Below are 17,428 nucleotides of genomic sequence, written 5' to 3' on the forward strand. Positions count from 1 at the left end.
GATGCAGGTAGCAACAAAGGAGAGATTTATCACCAGGAGCCCGCTGGGCAGCTGTTTTCTTGTTGTCCCTTGTTTAACTTCTCTCAAGAGAGCAGAGTTATCTACCCAGCTAAGCAGGTGTTTAAGGCAGGTGATTCTGTTTCCATTAATTTTCTTAAGTAATAGTAAACCAGACCAGAGGGTTATCTCACGCCCTCATGGGAAACCTTAACCCTGTGCCTGCTAAAGCACCAGGTGTAAGCTGTGGAGCCATGACAGCGTCTGTTCCCTGCCGGCCCTGACATCTTCAAATCTCTACTCTAACAGTGAGCAGAACTCAAGAGTCAGAGCCCACCCCGACCCCCGACTCCTGAACTGTGTCTTCTTTCATAATGTGCTAGGTATAAAGTGAGGTTGGAGGCTTTCAGGTTTTCAGGAAAAACCAGATTAGAGCAGCATTATTGTTGATTTCAAAGCTCAGATAAACAATCACATTAATGACCATCACAGTTTCACGTTCCAAGCTACTGTGAGGTAGAGGTTAACATAAAATATGAAAAAATATTGTTTTCATTTTCAAGCTTCAGGCTTCCTAAACCTCTCCATTTACCCTCCAGCCCTGGCTGGACTTTCCAACCTTCTCTATGAGAAGCCCCCAGTGTGTGTGTTCTGCACGAGACTTGTGTCAGTAGGACAATAAGGACCTTTTCTATGCCTCCTATCCATCCTCACTCCCCCTGGTGGGCCACGGAGAACCCCCACACTTTTATATGTACTGGATAAAATCCTAAAGCCTTTCATGCTTTAGCCCTTTGATTACCTTTAATTTTCTCCTACTGTAAAGCCAGTATCACAAGGAGCGAACATTCGGTGGCACATTTCTTTCTCTTTATCCGTGTAGTCCTTGTAATAGCTGTAAAGAGAAATACAGTAGTTGGTCTGTCTATGTAGGAGGTGACATCTGGTGGCTGGAATTCTCCAATTCATGCCCAGAAGCACTGACAGTTCAGTGGGCTTTTCAACTGATGCAGGAGGGGGTGGGAGCAATGCTGAGGAAGGGGAGACAGTGCAGGCCCCCAAAGGCTACAGAGGAAGCCCATGGACAAAAGGCCATAATCTGAAAAGATGACACCCTTGAAGGCTGGGAGCCACTGTCAGTGAGGCTGAGGGCTGAGTCCTGCCAAGTGACACCTCACGTTCAGTGGCCTATAACTCATCTTGAGATTTTTCTTGCTAAAGAATGGTTAGAATCTCAGGGATGAAGTAGATGCCTGATCACTGCACTGTACACCTGAAGCTGAAACTGAACAATAATGAATGTCAACTACAAGTTTGTGTGTGTGTGTGTGTGTGTGTGTGTGTGTGTGTGTGTATGTATGTACTTACAAGAAGCGGAGTACAGCATTAGGAATAGAGACAGTGGAAATGTAAGGGCTGTGTGCGATGTCAGAGGGGTAGTGGATGGGGGGGTTCACACAGTGTGAGGGATATAAAAAATAAACGTCTAAATATTTTAAAAATTTTTAATTAAAAACAGAGCTACTATATGATCTAGCAATTCCACTTCTTGGTGTGTATCCAAAGGAAACAAAAATACTAACTCAAAAAGATATTTATACCTTCATGTTCATTGCAGGATTATCTACAATAGCCAAAACAGAGAAATAACCTAAGTGTCCATCAATGGATAAATGGATTTTAAAAATGTGACACACACACACAGGAATATTATTCAGCCACATAAAAAGTAGAAATCCCTGCCATTTGCAACAACATGGATGGACCGTGAGGGCACTATTCTAAGTGAAATAAGTCAGAAAAAGACAAATAGTAAATGATTTCACTTATATGTGGAATCTAAAAACAAACAAAAAATCAAACTCATAAACATAGGGAACAGATTGGTAGTTGTGGGGAGTGGGCAAAATGGGTACAGACAGTAAAAAGGTACAAAATTCCAGTTATAAAATAAATAATTAAAAAAACTCAAAAAAAAAAAAAAAGAGAATGGTTAGAGTCCAAAATTTCTACATATGAGCTGACAGGACAGTTATAAATATCAGAAAGAAAATTGCAACAGTTGTGTCCAAATGTAAGAGGTGCACATGCTTCAGACTTTTCTAATGTCAAGAAACCTTTAACTAAGAAATTTGGATTACATGTTTAATGTTAACAGGAGTAGATAATCTCACCAATACAGAACAAGAACAACAACAACAACAAAAACACCTGAAAAAAAACAGTGGATATATTATGAGGTGATGAAATTATGGGTAATTTGTATTTATATATTGATATTTTCAAAGTTTTCAAATGAACATATAACTTCCATAATCAGAAAAAGTTACATTACTGAAAGACTGGTATAGCTGCCACGTGGGTAACAAGAAAATCACCCTAGGTGGGCACAGATCAGACCTGAAAGATCAATTTCAGATCCAACGAGCGTCTGTAAGACACCTTTCTGCAGTCAGTTGAGAACAGTGGTTCTCTGTTGGTGGCAAGTAGGAAGAGTCCGAAGAACAGAGCCTTTAAAAAAAATTACACTGGCTGTCCTCTTAGGGGTGCTTACTTGCAGGGGGAGGTGTGAAACAGGGAAGTGGGAAATGCTCCAGACACGTGTAACTTAGAGGTCTGTCCCACTTCACTGCTGGGAGCTGCTTGTTTCGAGTCCCAAGCACTTCATAAAACTAGCTCTAGAGGGCGCTGCCTCATAACCTGAGCTGGACAACACCCAGGCGGAGAGACCACAACTGCAGCCTCATGACACAAGTCTTTCTCTGCTTGCAGGAGTGCAAAGAGAAGTCTCACCTGGCCAGTTTCTTCAGCTCATTGTTGATGTCATGATTGAAGGGCTGTTCTTTCTGGGCTTGGACTAGAAAATCGCGGGCCTTCTGATACTCAGTCATGAGGAGACAGGCCTGTCAAAGGAGACTTTTAAATACTTAGGAAAGACAGACCTTTTGCAGTGCCCAAGTTGAACACCACTGCTACCTTCTCTGGGGCGTTCATTCCCAGGTCCCTGTCCTCCAACTCACCTGTCCACATCGAAAGAGGGCCTTGGTATTCTTTGGGTCAATGATCAGAGCCTGCTCTCCATAGCGCAGGGCTGTGGTGGGTCGCTCCAGCTTCAGGTACACAAAGCACAGGTTAAGGAGAACAAGAAGCTTGGCGGCCTCCACCAGGTGCTGCTCTTCAGGAGGCGCTGATCGCCGGCGGAGAAGCAGCAAGGCCTGTGGACAAGGAGGATGGGTGGTCAAGAGGAGTGACACAACCTTATGTGCAGAAATCCCTAAGAACCTACACAAAAAAAGAAACTATTAAAGATAAAACATTAGTTCAGCAAAGCTGCAAGACACAAGATCAACATATGAGTTATATTTCTATACTCTAGCAATAAACAATCCAAAAATGAAATTAAGACAACTCCACTTACGACATCATCAAAAAGAATAAAATAAGTAGCACTGAAAATTACAAAACACTGTTGGAAGAAATTAAAGACCTAAAGAAATGGAAAGACGTCTCCTGTTCATGGATCAGAAGACTTAATATTGTTAAGATGGCAATTAATCTACAGATTCAATGCAACCAAACCAAAATTTCAACACCCCTTTTTGCAGAAATGGTCAAGCTGATCGGAAAATTCATAGGAAAACTCAAGGAACCCTGAATAGCGAAAACAACAGTAAAAAGAGAAGTTGGAAGACTGACACTTTCTAATGTCAAAACTCATTACAAAGCTACAGTAACCAAGCCAGCTTGGTACCAGCATAAGGACAGACATATAGATCAATGGAATAGAATTGATAATGCAGACTGAAAGTTCAGAAACAAACCTATACACCTATAGTCAACTAATTTTCAACAAGTGTGCCAAAACCATTAAACAGAGAAAGAGTAGCCGTTTCAAAAAATGGTGCTGGGACAACTGGATAACAACATGCAAAAGAATGAAGTTGGAGCCCTACCTCAAAATGCATCATAGATCTAAATGTAAGAGCTAAATTATAGGACTCTTAGAAGAAAACATAGGTGTAAATCTTTGTGACCTTGGACTAGGCAGTGGTTTCTTAGATATGATACCGAAAGCACAAATAACCAAAGAATAGATCAATTGGACTTCATCAAAATTAAAAACTTTTGTGCTTCAAAGGACACTATCAAAAAAGTGAAGAAAATGAAGAGGCTGCTGTTTAAGAAAATCACTGTAATCATCAGTTATGGGTTTAAGCTGACAATATGTAACGCTTTACTGCTGTAATCATGCCTGAATATTTTATTTTGTATTTTTGAATAAAAAGACATTTGTACATTCCTTATCAAAGAAAAAGACTGAAATAACCCACAGATTGGGGGAAAATATTTGCAAATCCTATTTGGTAAAGGCTTAGTATCCAAGACACATAAAGAACTTTTATAACTTGACAATAAAAAGACAGTCCAATTAAAAATGGGCAAAGGATCTAAATAGACATTTCTTTTTTTTTAATTTATTGGGGTGACAATTGTTAATGAAATTACATAATTTCAGGTGTACAATTCTGTATTACATCATCTATAAATCCCATTGTGTGTTCACCACCCAGAGTCAGTTCTCCTTCCATCACCATATATTTGATCCCCCTTACCCTCTGGTAACCACTAAACTATTGTCTGTGTCTATGAGTTTTTGTTTCTCATTTGTTTGTCTTGTTCTTTTGTTGTTTTTGGTTTATATACCCATATCAGTGAAATCATAGGGTTCTCTGCTTTTCTGTCTGACTTATTTCACTTAGCATTATACTCTCAAGATCCATCCATGTTGTCACAAATGCTCCTATATCATCTTTCCTTAACGCCGAATAGTATTCCATTGTGTATATGTACCACAACTTCTTTATCCATTCATCTATCGAAGGACATTTTGGTTGTTTCCATGTCTTGGCCACCGTAAACAAAGCTGAAATGAACATTGGAGCACACGTGTCTTTATGTATAAATGATTTCAAATTCTTTGGGTAGATACCCAGGAGAGGGATTGCTGGGTCATATGGTAATTCTATTCGTAATTTTTTGAGGAACCTCCACACTGCCTTCCATAACGGCTGCACCAGTCTGCATTCCCACCAGCAGTGTATGAGGGTTCCTTTTTCTCCACAGCCTCTCCAACACTTGTTGCTATTTGTCTTGTTGATGACAGCCATTCTGACTGGGGTGAGGTGATATCTCATTGTGGTTTTTATTTGCATTTCTCTGATGATTAGTGATGTTGAGCATTTTTTCATATATCTATTTGCCATTTGTAAGTCCTCTTTGGAGAAATGTCTCTTCAGGTCCTCTGCCCATTTTTCAATTGGGTTGTTTGTTTTTTTGTTGTTGAGTTTCGACATTTCTTTAAAGAAGATATGCAAATGGCCAATAAGCACATGAACAGATGTTTGACATCATAAGTCATTTAGGGAAATGCAAATCAAAACCACAACGAGATGCCACTTCACACCCACTAGGATGGTTATAATTTTAAAAATAGAATGTAAGTGTTGGTGAGAAACCCTTGTATTATTGGTGGGAATGTGAAATGTTGCAGCCACTATGGAAAATAGTACGGTAGTTTTTCAAAAAGTAAAACATAGAATTAATACATGACTCAGCAATTCCACTCCTAGGTACATACCCAAAGAACTGAAAACATTAAGTCCACACAAAAACTTGTACACAAATGTTCATACCACATTGTTCATAATAGGCAAAAAGTGGACACCACCCAAATATTTACCAATTGATGAATGGACAAACAAAAGGCAGTAGGATTCACACAAGAGAATATAATGTTCAGCCTTAAAAAGGAATGAAGTTTGGATACCGCCATGGCTAGTCAGTCATCGGGTATCCAATAGCTGCTGCAGGCCCAGAAGTGGGCCACCGTGAAGGTGTCTGAGGCCCGCAAGCAAAAGAAGCGGAGGCTAAAGCAGGCCAAAGAAGAGGCTGAAGTTGAAAAGTACCAACTGCTGAGGGAGGAGTTTAAAGCCAAGGAACCTGCGGCTCTGGGATCCCTCAGCAGTTGCGGCACTGAAGCGGAGAAGGACACAAGAGCAGACGACCATCCCCCAGACCTACTTCTGGCAGAACAGGGATGAAGTCCGGGATGACCTCTTGGCCTTGCAACAGCCGGCCAGACATCCAGGAAAATTACCACATAAATGGATAGCGGAAGAAGAAGTACCTGTTCCATGGACTGGCTTTTTAGATGACTCCACGAAATACAGAGCTTTTAGCAAAGCTTGAGTTATATTCTTGGGAAAGGCATTCAATTATTTCTGTTTATTATACAGTTGGTCCTTTTACTTTTTGGAGCATAGCAAATCTAGCTTCTTTGTACAAACTTAGAGCTTATCCAAAGATTTCATCTTTTTACCTCATATATCTTAGAAATTTAAGGGTATATGCTGTCTGTTTTCCTATGCCTTTTAGCTCAGACAATATACATGTATCTCAATACTGACTTTTTCTTTCTTAGATGTAATTTAAAAAAACACAACAATTTTTTTTAAGAAAGCTTTCTTGAAGGTCAGGGCCTTCATCTATGGAAAAGTAGTAAACAGTTATTTGTAACCCGTGTAAAGCAGCGGCCAGCCTTAAAATAGTCCTTTCTGGCTAAGAGTTAGAACAATGACTACTAGTATAATTGCTCGGGCTGCTTTCAGTACCTCTTAATCAAAATCACTAGATAGAATTCAAGAACTTGTTACATGTTATTACTTGGTGTACTGATGATAGTCATTTAAAAGTAAAGAGTCTTTGTCATGCAAAAAAAAAGGAATGAAGTTTGGTATATGCTGCAACATGGATGAACCTTGAAAACGTTATGCTAAGTGAAAAAAGCCAGTTACAAAAGAACAAATACTGTACGATTCCACTTATGAGTGTCCATAACAGGCAAGTTCATAGAGACAGAAAGTAGAACATAGATTACCAGGAGCTGGGGGAATGGGGGAAGGGGAGCTATGTGATGGGTAAAGAATTTCCATTTGGGATGATGAAAAAGTTCTGGAAATGGGTAATAGTGATGGTTGTATAACTTTGTGAATGTACTTAATGCTATTGGATTGTACACCTAAAAGTAGTTAAAATGGTAAATGTATTAAAATGGTAAAATATGCATATTTTACCACAGTTTAAAAATGAAGTAAATAGTTTTTAAAGGATTGAAATACTAATACGTGGTATAACACAGATGAAGCTTGAAAACATTTTGCTAAATGAAAGAAGACACAAAGGACCACATATTTGATGATTCTATGCACATGTAATGTCCAGAATAGGCAAATCGATAGAAACAGAGAGTAAAATAGGGGTAACCAAGAAGTGCGGGGGGAACGGTAACTGCTAACGGGTATGGGGTTTCTTTTTGGGGTGATGATGTGTTCTGGAATTAGACAGTGGTGACAGTTGCACAACCTTGTGAATATATTAAAAATCACTGAAATATATACATATATATATATATATATACATATATATATACACACTTTGAAAGTGTGAAATGAATGCTATGTGGATTACCATATTTTGCTATGTATAATGCAAACTTTTTTGCCTAAATTTGTGAGGGAAAAATAAGGATGAGCATTATACATGGGCAGTACTAATTCCATATTTATATAAAAGTTTTTAATTCTTTTACTTATGCTTATGAGTTAAAAGTATAACTCTAGAAATCAATAATGATATCTGTATGTAATACCCTGGAATATGATAATCGGTTTTGTTGAACTTGCAACAACGAAGAGTTCTTGGCCTTCTATGCTGCGTAAATATCATAAATTTGTTACCGGTACATAAAATTTCTTGTACCTTGTATCTGTTCTTGTGTTTTGTAATTATTTGTTACATAAAATTTCTTGTACCATAATATATGTTAAAAAATAAATGCTAAAATTCCTTTAAAATACAAAAAACAAGTACCTAAAACAAAAATTTGAATTAAAAAAATTAAACCAAAAGATTTTTTTCTCTGAAAGTTTGGGCCAAAAATATGCGCATTACACACAGCAAAATAGGGTATATCTCAACAACAATAGTAAAGAAAAAAAAGTAATGAAGACAAAACCTCAACAGTTGTCAGCGTGACTAACAGAGAAGACGCCACTGGAACATGCTAGCAGAATGGAAGAGGGAGAAAATATGTCAGAAAAGATGGTATTTTAGGCAGAAAGTCATGAGCCTTCCTTTGTCTTCCCTTTCTTCTCTAAGTCCTGGGCATTCATGCCACAAGTTTCTGTCCACCGCCCTCCCACTTTCTAAATTGATTCAGGGCTCGTATCACCAACCTGGATCTCTCACCTGAACTCTGGTCCTGTACCTAAATAGAATCATGAAACAATTTGTCACCTGGAAACAGTCTTCTACAGGCCATCTTTACCTGGCTAGTCTCATTAGTGATCAAAACTGAAGTTAACAAATCTCTTTTTTCCTAGTTTTTCCTTTTTTAAGTATTTCCTAGACCAGAAAGCTTGAAGTAATATCATCCTTTATTTCCTTCATCACTTATACATAAAACTTCAAGTCTTACTGTTCATTTTTTGAAACTATTTCCAGAACTTTTTCTTCTATAGTACCACTCATAGCTTCTTAAACACACTCCTGGATCCCTGTAACGGGATGGTCAGCTGCAACATGCCTTGCACAGCACCTAACATGGGACAGATAGTTGTTCATGAAAGTCTGTCCCTTCAACACGTGCTGCCTAAGTGGTGTGTGGCTAAGTGTTTAACAACCAGCTCATGTGGGAGGAGAGGCCCTCTAGTGTTTGCCTATTCCTGTGGTGTAATTATTCCCACCATGGCTGATTTCAAGCTACTGAAGTAACATTAACCAGCTTGCAGAAATTCCGGAAATTTTTCCAACTGGGTCTTGTGAGCTCCAGCACACCAGCACCTGCATGCTTCGGACTACCACCTCCTCCCCAAGCGTTACTTTATCAACTCACTCTCCCTCAGTGGTTCCCTTCCATCCTCTTCATCGAGTCCAAATCCATCCATACTCATTTGAGCATCTTCCTGAATCTAATCACCTCACCTCTATTTACCTGCTATTCTTTAAATGTAGCCTGTCTTTTAGACTAGGTATCCAGCAACCGTCCCTTGAATTGGCTCTGTTCATTTCTATACCTTTGCTCATTCTTTTCTCCTGCCCAGAGTTAATCTCTCCTCCTCTGTTTCTCTGCCATTTCATCCCTCTAGCTTCAGCTAAAGTGCCATTTCCTCCAAGAAGCCACTACCAGATGTTCTAGCCTACAAAAATTTTCCTCTTCTCTGAAAAGCTACAGTATTAGGTACCATAGCTAGATTAAAATTCTTTGAGAGCAAAAACCCCACCTGATATGTCTGTGTCCCACACAAGGCTGAGCAAAAAGCTGGAAATGCAGTGGTGCTCAATACATGTCAAACTTCTGCTAGGACATTTCTAACAGGAACAGGTATGCAGAGCTTCTGGCTGAGCGAGGCCAACTTCACACACATCCTCTACTCAATCCTGCCCTAAGGAGTAGAAAGGCACAGTCCAACAAGAACAAGGGACAGGAAGAGGATCAGTGACAAAGTTGACGTGTCAGAGTGGACGGCAGTGTCGCGACCGACCTGGCAGACAGGAGAGACACAAAGGGCTAGCCTGCAGCTCAGAGCCCTGAGAACCCTGGGAAGTGGCACAACTAGGAATGTGAGCCATCGGAGTGTGGAAGTGGGGCTGGATAGAGGACAGGTGGAACGTTCCCTCCCACTCTCTGACCCGGTCCCTGTGGGTCCAGATGCCCACCCTTTCCCATCACCTCAGGAATCAGGAGCGTCTCTTTTCTACAGAAATGGAACTGAAGAGACTCTTGATTCAGGCATAGAGCAGAGGACAGGTATACCGATATACTGATAACAGGAGTATTAGAGGGCAGTCTCAGTAATAGCCAGTGAAGCCCTCTCTCCTCTTTCCCTGTTCAGTTCTCAGGACGCTGGTAGCTGTGCATTTACACTGGGCAGGAGATGGAGCTCTGAATGATCCCCGAGGAAACACCTGCACACTGATGTGGGGGAGTCGATCTGATCAGAATGCAGTCTGTCCACCAAGCACTTGGGAGTTTCCAATCAGTTTTTTTTAATTAAATCTATTGGAGTGATATTGGTTAATAAGATTATATAGGTTTAAAGTGTACAATTCTATAATACATCATCTGTATATTTCATTGTGTGCTCACCACCTAGAGTCAAATCTTCTATCCCCATATATTTGACCCCCTTTACTCTTTTCTACCTCTCCTGCATCCTTTTTCTGGAAACCACTAAACTGTTGTCTGTGTCTATGATTCTTTGTTTGTCTTGTTTGTTGCTTTCAGTTTTATATCCCTCATATGAGTGAAATCATGGATGGATCTTGAGATCATCATGCTAAGTGAAATAAATCAGACAGAAAAAGTCCAATCAGCACTTGATCCCTTTCAAACCCTAATGAACAGTCAAAGATCATCAGACATTTGGGGAAAGCTCTGTGGGAGAGGGGGCCTCTTGTCTCCCAGTAACTGTTTCTCCTTCTTCCACAGTAACAGGATTTTTTTGCTGGGAATATGTACAATCAGAATATAGATATTTGCTGGCCTTCCTTATAGCTGGTTATGGCCAGGAGAATAGGTTCTGGAAAACATAATTCAGTACAACTGTCACAGCTACGTGCCCTCAGCCCTCTTTTTCCTCTGCTGCCTACAAATTAGAGGCCACCATCCTGGGCCACAGGGCCCAGAGTCCCAACCTAGAGATGGGCAGACAGTGAGATCGGAGAAGCCTGGGTACCTGAGAACATTGGGGAGCATAGGTACCAACAAGTCCTGGTTTGCACACCTCAAGCCTTTCACACTGGTAGGAAATACCTATCTTTAGATCACTGGTTATGACTCTATGTGATTTACAGTCAAACCTAACGCAAATAGTCTCCAGTGGACAGAAAACCAAACAAACAAAAAGGGCTAAGATTTTTTAAAAAAACTCAGATTAAAAGAGAAGAAAACTTAAAAATTATAATAAATAGTCTACAGAGATGAAAGAAAATGTATGCACAAAAGAAGAACAGAATGCTGGAAAAGGAAGCAGAACAAAAAGCTCTTGGAAGTCAAGAAAAGCTCCCACACAGTGAAACAAAAAGAAGAAAAGATGAAAATTGGGAGAAAGAAAATAAAAAACGAAACCTAGAAGCTCAATCAGGAGGTCTGATAGTCAATTAACAAGGACACTTGTCTTATTAGGAAGAACACTTCATGGATGGTGTAGATACCTGATCATTGCACTCTACACCTGAAGGTGAAGCTGAACAATAACCAATGTCAACTACAATTATATATATATATATATTTACAAGAAGCGGAGTACAGCATTAGGAATAGAGACAGTGGAAGTGTAACAGCTGTATGTGATGTCAGAGGGGTAGTAGATTCGGGGAAGGAGGTTACCACTTTGTGAGGGGTATAAATGATAAATGTCTAACTATTACATTGTTATGTACACCTGAAATGAATTAAAAAAAATAAGTTCCAGAAAAAGAGAGAAGACAGAAACTAGAGTAAATTGTCAAAGCGAGAGCTCTTCCCAGAGCTGAGGAAAAATTTCCTAAATGAAATGATACACCAAGCGCTCAATAAAACAAATTTAAATATATACACACACACAGGCACCTCACTGTAAAATTTAAGAACAGAAAAAAAAAGATCCTTAAGTCTCTTTAAGGAAAAAAATGGGTCACGTATTAGAAATAGGAACCTAACTGGTATCAGACTTAATACGTAATTCTAAAAGCTAGAACAATAGTCTTCAAAATCCGAGGGGTGCTGACTTAAATTCCGCATCCTAGAATTCTATACTCAGTTATCCTACCTGCAAGTGTGAAGTATAAAGTATATTTTCAGACATGCAAGGATGTGCTCCGTCAAAACAAGGGAGTAAACTGAGAAAAACAACAGGAAATCCACAAAACAATCCCAGGCAGCCCCCGGACGAGAGCTGCGCAGCAGGCCCAGGGAGCTTCAGTCTGGCTCAGAGCTCCAGGGGCGATGTCCCGAGAAAATATGGAACTGCTGGATGATGAGAGGCTTGATCATATGGAACATAGTGCTGAAAGGGGCTTTCTACTGCCATGAGAAGGCTTAGAAAGGAACAGTGATAGACATAGAGAAAACTAGGCAAAAAAGAGGCAATTCGAGGAGCCAAAAGGGACAGCTGCAGCAGGAAGGGGACGGAAGCACAGAGAAAGGTTTGGCTCAGCAGGCACGTTGTTATGTAAGCTCAATAATGTAAAACTGAATACTGGGTTTCAGAATTATGATAGCACTGGGAAAGCAGGAGAAGGAAGAGCAATAGTGAGAAGTAAAGCCTCCCTTTCTGTAATGAGAAATTTTAAAATGTCAAAAAAGAACAACTATAGTATGTCACTTATAAATGCAAAGTACCAGAAAAACAGCAGCTATAATTAAAAAGTGTCAGGGGATCGGACCTAGGAAATAGGACTAAGTGATGGAAGGAGTGGTGTGTTTTTTAGGAGACAATTTTTTCAAATGAGCAGGCTCTCAAGAAACTTTACAGATAGTATCCATGATTCAACCTAATCGTGAGTCAAAATCTGTACCTTCCAACTTCTAGAACCTGACTGTCAGCATTCCAAGACAGGCACCTGCATGCTCTTCCCATCGCTCTCTGAAGCATATTCATAGAAACTAAATGTTGACAGATACTGTTAGCTGCTTATACTATAGCTATTCCTTTCCTCTTCTCCTAACCACTTCTGTTCCATTCAAAGCAGCAATGTACTAATTTAACAAGTCCATTTCCCAGCCTCCTCTACAGCTAACATGGCCAATGCAATAGAAAGGGAAGCCATAAACACAGCAGACTCTTCTCCCCTCCCTCTTCCTGCCCAGATGATTATGTGATGCTACAAGTTGGATGACCATCTGGGGGTGAAGGGTGGAAACAAGAACACAATTAAGGGTAGCTGAGCAGAAAGAAGGCCCCTGGATCTCTGGTGGCTTTGTGGAATTGCTATACCAGCCTTGGACTGCCTCCCCTTTTATGTGAGGAAAAATTAAATCTCTAGTTTACTTAGAGAACTGTTTTTCAGGATTCTGTTGCTTGCAGCTGAAGGCAAATCCTGAATGATTTAGGCTGAGTATGTAAGTGAGACGTAAACTCAGAATACCCCTAGACTCTAAACTCTGTCCTGTGTCTAAGGCAGAGTCTAGCACACAGGCAGTGCTCGTAATATCTGCTGAACAAAGCACAGTGAATTCCTGTCAGCATAACCTGCACAAGAAGCCAAATCACAACCAAAAGCTTGCGAGAAGGGAGTCAACTCAGAATTAGATGACTGTCAGACAGGAAATGAAGACAGAAAATTTTAGAGTGGTGGAAAAATCAGTTGGTAAAGGGCCTAATACTAAGATGAAAGTTTTTTTAAAAAAACTTTTAACTGAAATATACATACACACACACACACACACACACACACACACACAGAGAGCTAAGTACAAAAATAAGAATATAGCTCGATGAAATTTCACAGCCTGAACACACCCATGTCACCAGCGTCCAGCAGCAGACACGGAACATTACCAGGCTCTCCCCAAATCCCGTCCCCTCTCCCAGGCACCAGCCAGCTGCAATGAGGGAGTTTAAGGACATTTTTCTTAGTGGCTGCAAATGAAGAGTAGAGAAAAAGACAAGGTCTATGTCTTTTAAACAAGTAATTTTTCAGGGTCTGCACATACTTCGAAAGCATTCTTACCCGTTTATATCTCACTTTGGCATTATAGAAACGATTTTGGCGGAAGAGGTAGTTGCCAAACTCCCGTTCAGTAGCTGCCACTTTTAGGATCTTCTGAAGTGGAAACTGATCTTGTTGCACCTGAAGACCAAAGACAAGGACACCCCGCAAGAAAACTGAAAGCCATGATGCAAGTGTGATTACAGCTGCTAGTTTTTCTCCTTCAGACTGTGAACTTTTGTTTGCTGCCGTTGGTGTGCTAAGCCCTGGGCTAGGTGCCTCTGCAGAGGTCACCCCGTCACCTCTGTGAATCTCAACAGAAGCCATGGCAGGTCTCACTGCCCCCACTTTACAGGCTAGAGCCAAAAGGAGGTCTACTTCTACAGTCCTCCCCGAGATGCTTCCGAAAGCAGCAGTTTCTATGGAATTGGAAACTGATGGAATTTGTGAAGCACAGAACTCAGGACTCACACCAACCACTAATCCACCAGCCATTTAACAGGGCTTGGTCTGCCCAAAGCCCCACTGGTCTTTATGGCCACAATGCTCTACCTGGGTACATGTCAGAATTACCCAAAGAGCCTCTTTTTAAATAGAGATGTCCTAGCCACTCTCCCAGAGATTCTCTCCCAGAGATTCTATACCAGTACACCAGTGGTGGGACCCAGAATCTGCAAGAACCTCTGTTTTGTGTAAAGATGATAAAAGGTCCCTCACTTGGGGTGCTGACAGTGCAGCTGGGGAGACACCATATGATGTAAACCTGGGGTGCACATATACAGGTCAGTGTGAGATAGCAGGACAAAGAGTGCAGAGGCCCTTTCTCTCCCGGATGGGTTCCATAAAGGCAACAAACAAATAGCAACATTTGAGTTATGAGGACAGAGGCCGTATGTCCCGATTTGCCTGGGATCATCCCAGTTTATACCTGATGTCCTGGTATCCCATCTAGTTAACAGTATATTTTACTCTCAAGTGACAACAAATTATATGGTCACCTTAGTTACAAGCTACCAATGCTTGACTTGTTGGAAACCAAATTTAACGTTGAGAAGCAAAAGTTCACTGACTTGCAGGGAGAAGTAGGCAAAGGGCGACTGAAAGATCAGCTGGTCCTTAACAAAACCACGGCCTGACCTTGGCCTAGCACAGTTACCCACACACAAGAGCCATTATGAAGATGGACAGTCCTAGAAGTGGTGGGGCCCCACACGACTACACAGGAGCCCAGGGATGGCACTGGGCCAGAGGATCATGAGCAGGGCAGGATAATTACCAAAACCACAAACCCAACCCACTTTCCATGAAGTGCTGTTATCTGTGCTCCAGAACTTACAGCTGAGAGGGCACAAAACTTGTCCGACTCAGCAGAATCCAGGAAGTCAAGAAGCTCAATCTCAAACAGAACAGTGGTGTTTGGGGGGATCAAGGGCGGACAGCCCAGTTTTCCATAGGCATAGGTCGGTTTGAACAGAAACCTGGCCACCTCTCCCCTCCGCATGCTCAGAAGGCCCAGCTCCATGCCCCAAAGTGTAATATCTGGAAGAAGGGACAAAGAACTTGGTTGAAATTTGCCCAGTATCCTGTTGCAATGCTATCAATTTCTTCCTCCTTTACATCCAAGTCTCTCCACATTATATTCTAAGCCTTCTGCATTGTGGTCCCAACTCATTTTTCAGCCTTGTTTCTCACTACCACCACCATTCCCTTAACTTCTCTAGGCTTGGTAGCATTCTGGCCTCTACATCTTTGTCCACACTTCTTTCTTCCTGCAATGTCTTCCTTCTCACCCTATGCCCAGGTTTAGCCCTGATTGAAATCTTATTCACACTTCAGGGCTCGTTTCACATGCCACTACTTCCATGAAGCCTTCCCTGATCTTCCCAGCTGGAATTAATGGTGTCGTCATTAAGAATCCTACTACATTGCTTATACCTCCCAGGAATTTATCCGATTCTGCCAGGTTAGTTGTCTGAACGTGGATCAATCTCCTCCACCACACTGGCCAAGATGTTCTAATCATCTAGGTACATCCTCTCTTTTCTCCATGGATTGTGGGCAGTAAGCTTTCAATAGATGTCTACTCAATAAACGAACAAATAAAAACAATGCCCAATGGTTAAGTCGGATATAAAGTCCTTGCCAGGTAGGACATCTCCCAAATACCGAGGTCTCAAGGGGGAATGTGGGAGAGAATGTGGCTGGTTTAGCAAAACCCAGCCTCAGAAAAAACCGACTCAAAGACTCTGTGTTCTGGACAGTCTTCCAGTCTCAGGGCATTGTCCCTCATCAATTCCCCCACACAAGCCCTTCTTTTCCAGCTCCTAATCTGAACTTACCCTCTCCAAGTTTCATTAGCCGAGGAGTTTTCCTAAAGCAATTAGAATCAAAAGGCTTGTCCATGTGCTCCAGGTATCCAGAATATTTCACTAGGCCACAGAAAACAGACATAGGGTGAGAAAAATGGACCAAGAATAACTTCACCTGTAACAACATCACGTCTCTTTAATTATCACACAAAAACTATAGAATTAGATGCACTTCTGCTCCATTCCCTGAGCGACAGGAACAAATCTCTGCTTAACATTTGGAGGCCTGCCCTTTGGCTCTGGGGTTTAGGAGCTTGGCTGGTGGGCCTGGGAGTGTTCCCTGCTCACAGTGGTGTCATGCAAAGGGGATACCTAGCTTTCCCTTAAAATTCCAATTCTATCGAAGCATGTTCTACCTGATAAAAACGCTTGTTTTTTGTTTTGTTTTGGTAACACATCCTCTCCTCTCCTCCGCCCCAAAGTAAAGCGTAGTAAAACGCTTGCTACCCTCGGAACCCCCAGTGCTCACACCGCCAGCTTCCCGAGGACGGACGGCGCCGAGTCCACGGGCCACACCTACCTAGCACGGAAGCATCTGGTGTCACGAGCTCGCCATCGCCTTCTCGGACAACGTCCTTCAGCACGCCCTGGTCCCCAGAAATGTCCAGCATCCACTGACTTAACCTTTGGTACGGAGACTTGTGGGGAATGAAACACAAGACCTCAGAGCCCTCGGACTGCATCCCGACGCCGCCACCCCTCACCTGGCCCGGGGTGCCGGCTCCTCGTGGGACTCCCGGGGTCGGAGCGCCCCCCACCGCGTGCGCGCAGGCGAACCCTAAGCCTCACCGCCCTCCGCCTGTCAGCAACTCGGGAGATTCCCGAAGGCTGCGCCCCAACCGCCCCCTTTTACCCGGCCTTCCTCCTCTGCCGCCGGCATTCCGCTCAGCGGGCGCGAGGAGAAGCTCATCCCTTTGGTCCAACCGCGGCAAACGGCCCTCACGCCCACGCAAGGTGCGGCGGCGCACGTGACAGGGCCGTGCGTTGCACGCTGGGGCACGTGGTGGGGACACAGAGAACGTGGTGCAGCGCGCGGTGACGTACGTGGGCGAAGGCGTGAAGGGCGGACAAGCTAGGGGTGAGGAGTAGCTGTGGGGCCTGTGATTGGGGGAGGGGGCACGCGGTGGGGCACGTGGCCAGAGCTCGCAGGTGGGGACAAGATCCAGAAAGGCCTGCTGCTGGGAGGGTCTGGCCTGGCAGTACTGGGTTATTGCCACCTTCCTTCCTTCTCCTTTACTTTTACGAGTTTAGGCCGATATAGGCCTTTAAAGTCAAACTGATCAGTTCCTGAGAAAACAAGGTGGTATCTC

At 42.3% G+C, this 17,428-nt stretch overlaps 1 protein-coding gene and 1 pseudogene across 2 annotated transcripts; one reads left to right on the forward strand and one right to left on the reverse strand.

Moving 5' to 3' along the window:
• Nucleotides 1–801: 801 nt before the first annotated feature.
• On the reverse strand, nucleotides 802–16,801 carry FKBP6 (FKBP prolyl isomerase family member 6 (inactive); the record flags this gene model as incomplete). Its single annotated transcript, XM_081054650.1, has 7 exons — nucleotides 802–892; nucleotides 2,791–2,900; nucleotides 3,018–3,212; nucleotides 13,771–13,890; nucleotides 15,086–15,288; nucleotides 16,089–16,178; nucleotides 16,639–16,801. The coding sequence occupies 7 exons, from the start codon at nucleotides 16,799–16,801 to the stop codon at nucleotides 802–804; spliced, it is 972 nt and encodes a 323-aa protein (XP_080910776.1).
• LOC308499663 (V-type proton ATPase subunit G 1-like) lies at nucleotides 5,829–6,169 on the forward strand (annotated as a pseudogene). The gene has a single exon. The product of its transcript is annotated as a V-type proton ATPase subunit G 1-like (transcript).
• Nucleotides 16,802–17,428: the final 627 nt, after the last annotated feature.

This window comes from Rhinolophus hipposideros, assembly GCF_964194185.1.
Source record: "Rhinolophus hipposideros genome assembly, chromosome: 7".
In the NCBI taxonomy this organism is placed as follows: Eukaryota; Metazoa; Chordata; class Mammalia; order Chiroptera; family Rhinolophidae; genus Rhinolophus; species Rhinolophus hipposideros.